Genomic DNA, 10,078 nt, shown 5'->3' on the forward strand with positions numbered 1-10,078 from the left:
ACTGCTGGACACAAGATGCGATATAGTAAAATACATTATCATACTTAAAGAAATGTCACCAAATGGTAGTGCAACATTCTTCAAGACGCTACGATGGCGTAACTTCTCTAACCATTCCCACTGTACCAGGTTTAAAAAGCACACCATGATACTATCCTCACCAAACTTGAGATAATATCATCATAGCCTAAGCGTCATCCATGTTGCAGTCAAATAAAGGCTCGTCCAAACAATCAGTAGCATACTGAACTGAAATACATAAAGGTTTTCTCATTTGTCGTTTATTCCACTTTCAAATTATAAGCACTTTGAAATTGACGTCTTGAATTCTCAGCTGTGATTACAACTTAAGAGCTGCAGGCAGCCTTGTCAAGAAATCCAATATGTGAAGCTTCCTGCGAATTGTACTCTACAGACCTGAATTCTAAATAAACGTCCTAGTAATGGATTTAACATTACTTATATAAGTTCGTTTCACAGCATGGTTGAAAACTTGCTTGAACAAAAATAATGAATTTTGAGTGGCCAGACTCACATTCCAAATTAACACATCCATTAGTCCTCGTGCAGATGAAATGTTGAAATAATTCACAGAGGAAAGTCCACGAACTTTAACTCCATTGCCTATGCCCTCCAGTGGAACAGCGGTATGTCTGTGGCTTTACAACGCTAGAAACCGGGTTTCGATATCCGTGGTGGTCAGAGCACAGATAGCCTATTGTGTAGCTTTGTGCTTAACTTCAAACAAACAAACAAACCATTGCCTAACATTGCAACTCCGAGTTGCTAACTGAGTCAATTGCAGGCGACTTCTGTAAACTCTATGCAACAGTTAATACTTTACCGTTAAAGTAAATCACGGTGTAATCAATAATTATGTCTACTTAAGAATGATAACATCAGTGATCGAAGCGTCTACTTGATTTAAAAAAAAATGTTCATCCTTGCTAAAAAACCTGAAAGTTATAACACTAATTTGAGCGGCTAGACAATATGGTTCGATATACTTTTTTGTTTTATTTGTTATGTATTATCATTTGAATATCTACTCAGTTTCATCAATATATTTTTTGTCGTTTTCTTTTTCTATTTATTAACGGTAAAGACGTTTATTTTATCATAATACGCAAATGTTTGCGACTGAAAATATAATTTTAAAAAAATCTTCCAAACAACATGGTACTTCTCAGAGTAACCTTATAGTACATGACAGGATGCAGGAAAAAATATACTTAAACAAGTCTGGTTGGGTGAGATGAATAAATCATTTGGTCTGCAAAAATGCATTTAGTTTTAGAAAACAAAACTATTGACTGCTTTTTATAAAATCTAATTTTTCAAAAAAGAGCACGAAACTATTACACTTCAGATATCAGAAATATGGACTTACCATGATTATGATTCCAATAGAAAAGCTCAGAAAAAGAAAACACATCAAAGGTACACGAAATAAAAGAGCTGCATCTGAATGAGAGTACCACAACATACTGAAGATAGTGTTTTCTATTGCTGTAACTGTCAAGTACAGGATGTAATCTCTCTTAATGGGTGCAGACTTGTAGTTGAAATAACACAGAAAATATTTTCTAATTTAATTTGAATGCTTATTTAAGTTATATAATGATATTCATCCTTTTTTTAGCTAAATTAATAATTGTTTATAGAATTCAAACTGTATTGAATTACAAAAAATATAATGTTGTGCCGTTATTGCTCTGAAAGTATTATTCTGATTTCTGAAAGCAATACAGAAGATTTCCTATTGTCAGCTGTAAGGGGAATTATTTCCACGTTTTATCCAGAAACACTACCAAAATTTTATGAAACAAAGAAATGTCATAACGGCAAAATTTTATATTTTTGTAATTCAATACAGTTTGAAATTCATAAAAAAATTATCATATTTAAAAATAACGCCTTGAACAACATTATATAACTTAAACAAGCATTTAAATGCAGACAAAAAATTTCATTTGTCCAGGAATTCTAAAAAAACTTAAGTTTTTATTTCTATAAAACAGAAATATTATCCACTTATTTGGAGAATAATCAACTCACTAACATTACACTAAATCATTTCAATTAGTATCTACGAAAAGAGAGTGAATAAGTGTAATATTATACAAAAAAGTTAGAGAATAGATTACTGTAGCGTCAACCAGTTGTTGTTCAGTTTATTGACATATTAAACAATTAATTAACATCAAATATTTCTGAAACACCATATATCGTGTGTTTGACAAAATTCAAAGTTTATTTCTTTGTTTGAATTTCACGCAAAGCTACACGAGGGCTATCTGCGCTAGCCGTCCCTAATGTAACAGTGACAAACTAGAGGGAAAGCAGCTAGTCAATACCATCCACTGTCAACATTTGGGCTACTTATTGACCAAAAAATAATGGGAATGACAGTCACATTATAACGCGAAAGGGCGAACATCTTCGATGACAGAGATTCGAACCTACAACCCGCAGATTGCACGTCGAGCGCCATACCAGGCCCAGTTAAAAAGTTAAAAAAACATCTACCCTTAGAATGTTCTAACTAACCTATAAATAAAATTAAACATACATAAACGACTTCTACAAGTTTAAAACATTTCTATCAACTTTTAATGTGTTGCATTGAATAAATATCTTTAGCGAAAAACCGAATGTTAAGGTTTTTCTGTACAAACAACTGAATCCAAAATGTTATCTTCCTTACAAGCATGCAATCTTTATTTCACGGCTTTTAACATTATGTATTAAGCAGAGCTGATACTGCTCAGAATTATGGTGTTTAACTTAGCGTGGTGTAAAATGAAGTCAAACCACTTCATGTACCAATATTCACAAACCTGATCTTGATTTTATTAAACATAATGATTGGTACAATAGATACCAACAAATATCTTTAAGAATTAAAATAAATTTACATATAATTAGAACGATAAAGAGAAAAAACATAAAACTCTTTACCAGTTACACTTGAAGATTCTACCGCCTTTCCCCAAATTTATGGATATTACAAAAACTACCCGCAGTCCACAGTAGATACCAAATACTTCCAGATTGAAAGAAGCAAAAAGAACGAGCGCCGTCATACGGGAAGCAATGCTGAAAAACTGCCATAGGAAAATAAGAATTTTAATCTTCGTTTTAAAACACAGCCTGTGTTCCATAAACAGCCTATCGTAATAGCAGACCAGAGACCAGGCCAAGGATAGAAGAGATGAAACTATTGACACGATTCGCACAATAACTGGAAAAAAAGAAGAAAGAACAAATTTTAACGTAAATTTCTTACTAGAAGTCAAAATTGAGTTAGTACCTACAAAGCTTGCTCGTTTTGTTTACAGTAATTATTAATCATTATATTACAATTGCAATTAACGATCGATATCTAATGTAAATGGAACTCAAAATCCTAAGTATGTGTTATCTAATTAAATGTAAGATTGTTTAGATTCATTACTACTACTCAAAATAATATATTTTAAGTTCTTAATATCAACTCATATGCTTGCTAATTAGGTAATAAAGTTACTTAGATTTTAATGGAAATTTACTAAACTACCTTGTCTTTGTTAGAACAGGAAATATCTAGCTTTGATTTTTTTATATTAACTAGAAACATAACACCTTCTTAACACATTCTTAGTCAGAAATAATTTAAAGAATATTTTGTAAAACAAAATAAGATTTGTTTTAGGTATAAAAATACATCAGGTCTTACAGTCTTTGTAGGCTTGTCCTGTAGGGTACAAAGCATTTCTAGGGATAATCCTAATCTGGATGAACGCTTGAATTAGCAACTGTGGAGCAGCCTCCATGAATGATTCAGCTAATCGCAGTTCAACAGCATTTAAGAAGCAACTGCAGAAGCGATCGTAATAGTAGTTCCTACTTTCTTTGTTACTCCTCTGGAACTTAATCCCATACCAAAACGCCTCGAAAGTTCTAATGAGAGAAATAAGTCATGTGAAGTATAACGGAGATTATTTTCAGAAAAATACCAGGGAGGAGTGCATCGAATTTTTATATTCCATTCAATTCCAAAACGTTAACCAAATCACACGATTTTAATTATTGTTGAAATATTATTCAAGTTTTGAATAGCTTTTACTAATCACACATTTCAGTAACTATTCTGTACTATTGACCGATTTATCTAATAGTACAAGCAAGAAATGTGAAAGAAGTTCTAGGTAAATATAAATATACAGAAATTACACTGTAAAAAAGTTGTAAACTAACACAAGCATTGTATTCACAAAAAAACAGACTCGTTGGAGTTATGATAAAATTTATTTTTTCGGTTTGTCCGTTGTTAAGCACAAAATTACACATTGGACTATTTGTGCTGGGTTCTCCGAGAATATCGAATCCCGATTTTTAGCTTTATAGTATTGTGTCGATTTAAGCGCCGAATGATGATGGACTATTTGAATCCAATATATACAAAAATTGTTTATACAAATGAAGTTAAGAACATATTTTTTAAAATGATATTTCGATTTGTTTGTCCATTGTGGCAAAGACTTATAGAAGAAATATTACATATGAAATGCTGTTTTTTTCAAACTCCTGATTTTGAACTACAATGAGCAAATTAAGAGCAATGTGAAAACAAGTCTCCTCTCAACTTAATTTTTAAAACAATTTTAAGACCTATTGGTTTTCAATACCTCACTGACTTTCGTCGTTCAAACCATAACTTTTAACTATCATCAGATTATCTGAATAGCGTTTCTTCGAGTTTTCTGTAGTAAAGATCGATTCTTCGACTTTTGTGGCGATTGTGACTATTGGTAAAGTCATCCTATTAGTAAGTTTAACGTGTTTTATTCGCTACAAATGGTTTATCCAAATGATTATTTTGTCTGGACTATTAAACGTTCAGGGTTTCTATCTTTAATTGTATTGACCGCATCCTAGTTTACCTGCTGTGGCAGATCGTCAGAGTAGAGATGGATTAGAAACGTCGTCTCTTACCAGATACTGTGCTAAGCCCTATTACAGACTCAGCAATGGTTCCAAGAAATCCGTGTCGTCTAGTTCTTCTACTGTACAGACAGCAGCAGAGAATGTAGGATGATCTAGTTCCAGTGTAAAAGTCCATAAAGTAGAAGCTGCTATCACGCATTCCTTTTACGAAGTCCCATTAGAGCATCGATTTCCATTCCTCCTTCTGTTATAACAATGCCAAACACTTCAGCCACACCATCTTCTAAACCTCGTCCAACCAGTACATGTTTAACATTGGCTCCGATGGATACGTGTGCTGTACCACATTTTTCCCGTGTTTCTACTATCTCAAATGGAGACCTCTAATCGAGCAAAGTTCCACCAACTTATACCACCTCTTATAATACCTATAATTCTCAGACGTTTGACATCCTTTATACTAACATGGAAATCACAAACATGGGTTTATAGAACTAAAATCCAGAAGTTGTAAAACAACAGCCTCCTTCTTGTCAACTCCACTATTTTTGTGTTATTCGTGGAATCAACTATTTCATTTCTGAAAAAGAACTTTTAGAACTACTAAAAGACAATTTATCGATACAGCAAGCAATACGTATTAATAAAGTTCATGAACCAACTTTATGATTTGTGTTTTAGCACAAAGCAGTGATATGATTAACCACTTTCTTCAATTTGTTGTTTTAATTTCTAAACAGCGATATAGAATAAAATATTATAGGACACCTCCATCCTAACTTTTCTACTGGTAAAAATGCTTGTCCTACAATATTCATTCAACAGCAACGTCCCCTAATAAGCCATTCTGTCCACAATCACGGGATCCTCATCAAGTCAGGCAATGTACTAAATTGGGTTCATCCTCCATTTGCAATACCTGTCAGCTAGAACATCTCACATATTCCTACAAATTCCAGGGGGAACTAACTCCCAAACCTGATGATACCGTTAATGTTAGTTCTGTTGGAACTACCAATCTAGTGACCTTCGTACTCACTATATGAACGTCCAACAATTGAAGATATTCTCAGAAGTATTACTATTGTTCTATAATTATTCTGTTACTTCCTCACAAACCAGCCTCTTTGGAAACTTTACTAAATGGGAACCTCATGATTTCATTGTCCTCAACGAAACTTTCCTCAAGCTAGCACTAAAGGCAAAATTGTATGACTACAAGTTCCATTGCTGGGACCATCCTTAAGGTATTAACAGAGGTGGCTAGCAATCTGAAGTCGTCTCAATCTACTCTTTCGTATTCATTATATTCTCCAGAGCACTTTCTGTTTTTGAAGTCCTTATTCTCGCCGTATACTTTCCTTCCAGAATCTTCACACTTGCTACAATATGTGTTCGTTCTGACATTCCCTTACCTCATGACCTCTTCTATTACTTGGATAGAAATTTCACAAGTCATATTATCTTGACTGACATCAACTATTATAGTAGAACTTCCTTGGAAATCACTTAGTTTCAATTTACTTTACGTAATATTGCTGGATCTATGTTTGGTCTTCCTTCTTCAAACCATTCACATCAAAAGCATTCCCATTCAGCTCTCTTACACTTTCAAATATCTCTGTGTCATCTTCAAAAAACATCTAACTTGGAAACCCCAGATGAAGGCTCTCAATCACAAGACCATTCAACGTGTCAACCTTTTACGATGCCTAACGTGAACCTGCAGGGGTTTAAATCCATCTTTTCATTTATAGACATATAAGACCTTTGTCTGACCATGTATTACATATGGTCATAATGCCTATATTTCTGCTTCACTCACCTTTTACACTTGTCTTCTGGTGATGATCTCTACTACTGAATGACAAATTTCTTTCTTGGAAAGCGAGTTGTTGGCGAAAAACGATAGATATGAAAGGCTATTTTTACATAAACATCTGATTTTGAGTCACATTAGAGGAATATTAAAAAAAACATCCGCAGTTAATCTGATTTTAATAACAATTTTTAGACCCATTGGTTTACAATTTATTATTGTAGCAATATAAACCCACAAGTTTCTTCTACATTGTAATTACACAAACGCCATGTGGGTTTTAATTGAAAACTATATCTATTCCAATACACAGTTGTGTTTAGAAGTCGTACGTTTATGAAAAATTTCTGCTTGAAACATTTAGTAGTAGCAAATAATGGAAACAACATTGTTCATCATCTGAGATAATTTTTAAATAATGTTTTTATGTAGTATATTACTTTTAATTCATGCTATTATACTTCTCAATTTACTAATATTATTGTGGGTATATAAATTGTATAAAATTAAACACAAATATTTTGTATCAGTAAGCACATTTTTCTTCTCTTTTGTTAACCCACAATGATTGTTTTTAACATAAAATAGTGTAGTAGCCATTCAATATTCCACTGTACAGAAATTATGTTGGTTTGGTGCGAAAGTCATATGTTTGTTGTATCCCAGCCGACCTGATGAACTCTAGCATTAAACTAAATGTGTCTACGGCAAGAGACATAAACTCTAATTCTCAGGAAAAACCCTGGGAGACAGAATAATGTAATGTTTGAAAAACAATAAACCAAATAATATTGTCTTGTGATAACTTGTGTGCTTTTTAACACAACTTTGTTGTGTTGTTATATAATTTAAACGATGTTTATAAGATAAATTCTCCAGTTCCCGTGATGTCTTTGAAACTTCTTTTTTAATTGTTGATTGTGCTCAGTCTGATGATCTTCATTACAAACTAGTGCCCAACACCGCAATTTCCATTATTAGAGGTTTACACAAATCTACTTTCCAAGACCACGTTAAACAGACAAAAAGCATAAAGTTTATTAGAGCTAATTCAGTTCTTATTAAAACAGCCATTGATTTTGAATTGCAGCTGGAAGCTTGAGAACATTCGTCAACTTCAACTGCTCCTTTACTATCTTGTTAGCAGTACCAGCAGATATGCCCAGCTTTGCATGGTTCGGGAGATGTGTTGTTCTTTTTTGTAAGTTTAGCCCACACTTTACAGCTAAGCGCATTTCACCCAAATAGCTTAATGTGTGGTTTTCGGAGACGGCTGATTTCGCTTTTTAAGTTGGGTTCTTTGTCTTTATATTATTTAACAATTGTACGTAACCCCCTCCCCCACCAGCTACATATCCACTTTTGATGGCGATGTTCAGATGATTGATCGAGAAAAATGCATAAATATTAAATAAAAGAAGTATTCAAAAACGTTATTTGTGTAAAAGAGTTTAAATTCCTAGTAAGCCATCCTCATGTTTCACACAAAGTGTCAATGAACATCCTGTCTCAAATTATTAGGAAAGAAGATTTTATGAGCACATGCTATTTCATAAATTTGCTATTTGTAAACCCAAAGTCACACAATGAGTTGTCTGCTCGGTGCCCTACAAGGGTAACGAACCCGATTGGATAAGTACGTATTGAATGTACTGACTTGAGGTATCAACTTGTAGTTTTGATGTTCAAAAAATACTGGTTTGGCACCTACGTACAAATTTTCCTGAATGATTAAGGACTCTACAATAATTCCCCTTGATTTTTTATTCTATTTCCAAACCCTTCAACATTTAAGCAGCATGGTTTGGGTGCCCATTCAGGTTTGGAGATATAATGTGGTAATATGGGTGAACAATTTTCCTTGAGTTTTTAAAGTTTGGTGGATAATTTACCTGATTTTTTTATCCGTTTTTCAAATTCACTGACTTTAAACACGAAATTCATGTGCGTGCAGGTTCTGACATAAAATGGGAATAATTTTTCCATTTCTCTGCTGTTATTTTTTCAGGTTTCCGAATTTTTAGCCACCCCTAAATGTATATACTGGATACAGTGGGAAAACAACGTCCATGCATCTTATGAAGATTCTCAATGTATAATTTTAATACAATATTATATACTATTGTTTATGTTTCAGAATGTTTATGTAAATCTATACCTAGTCTATGTACGTATAGCCATCCATAATTTTGCACTGACAGTCTAAGGAAAAGTTAGCAATTCAACACAACCCACCGCCAATTCTTGAGCTAATATGTTCTGACAGAGTAATGAGATGTGATCGTGAACTACAGAACCTCGAAGTCACAATTCATAAACGCTAACCACTCCTGGCCAAACGTTAAAAGTGAAATAATCATTAGAAAAAATAAAGTATGCACAAATTATTGTATTAAAAAGTTATTTACACTCATAAAACTTTGGCTTAACTTCACATTGCATTTTCATTTATGTTTTCAGCTCTATCAATGTCAACAATATTCACTGTACGTCAGAGTTGTAGTAAGTACTTTACTTTATAAAATGTAAACAGAACACTAATGAACTTAAAATATGTTAAGGTGAGTTTCTTTCATTCGAAATTGTTTACTCTAAAAAAGTTGTTTATTTAATTTTTAATGTTTTTGTTTTTTTAGTTACTTTTATTCTAAAATTACACGTTTATATCTAATAATACATGACTACAATTTACATAGGATCATTTACAAATGAAAACCCGTATTCTTTGGCTTAGGTTACCGTTTACATCATAATATTAAGACGGTTCAAGATCTCCTCTCACGTGATAGATATACATCTGTATACCATGTATATATAGGTAAACCACGCTACTCTCACATGATAGATATACATCTGTATACCATGTATATATAGGTAAACCACGCTACTCTCACATGATAGATATACATCTGTACCATGTATATATAGGTAAACCACGCTACTCTCACATGATAGATATACATCTGTATCATTATATATAGGTAAACCACGCTACTCTCACATGATAGATATACATCTGTATACCATGTATATATAGGTAAACCACGCTACTCTCACATGATAGATATACATCTGTACCATGTATATAGGTAAACCACGCTACTCTCACATGATAGATATACATCTGTATCATATATATAGGTAAACCAAGCTACTCTCACATGATAGATATACATCTGTATCATATATATATAGGTAAACCACGCTACTCTCACATAATAGATATACATCTGTATACCATGTATATATAGGTAAACCACGCTACTCTCACATGATAGATATACATCTGTATACCATGTATATATAGGTAAACCACGCTACTCTCACATG

General features: G+C 33.0%; 1 protein-coding gene across 1 annotated transcript in view; it reads right to left on the reverse strand.

Moving 5' to 3' along the window:
* Nucleotides 1-2,957: 2,957 nt before the first annotated feature.
* Nucleotides 2,958-10,078, reverse strand: part of LOC106466385 (XK-related protein 8-like) — a 23,002-nt gene continuing 15,881 nt past the window's right edge. Inside the window, exons 4-5 of the mRNA XM_022394382.1 lie at nucleotides 3,719-3,942; nucleotides 2,958-3,244 (exon numbers count right to left, since the gene is read on the reverse strand). Coding sequence (XP_022250090.1) covers nucleotides 2,958-3,244; nucleotides 3,719-3,942 — 511 coding nt within the window. The remainder of the gene's footprint in view (nucleotides 3,245-3,718; nucleotides 3,943-10,078) is intronic.

Source organism: Limulus polyphemus, unplaced genomic scaffold (assembly GCF_000517525.1).
Source record: "Limulus polyphemus unplaced genomic scaffold, Limulus_polyphemus-2.1.2 Scaffold2244, whole genome shotgun sequence".
NCBI classification, from domain to species: Eukaryota; Metazoa; Arthropoda; class Merostomata; order Xiphosura; family Limulidae; genus Limulus; species Limulus polyphemus.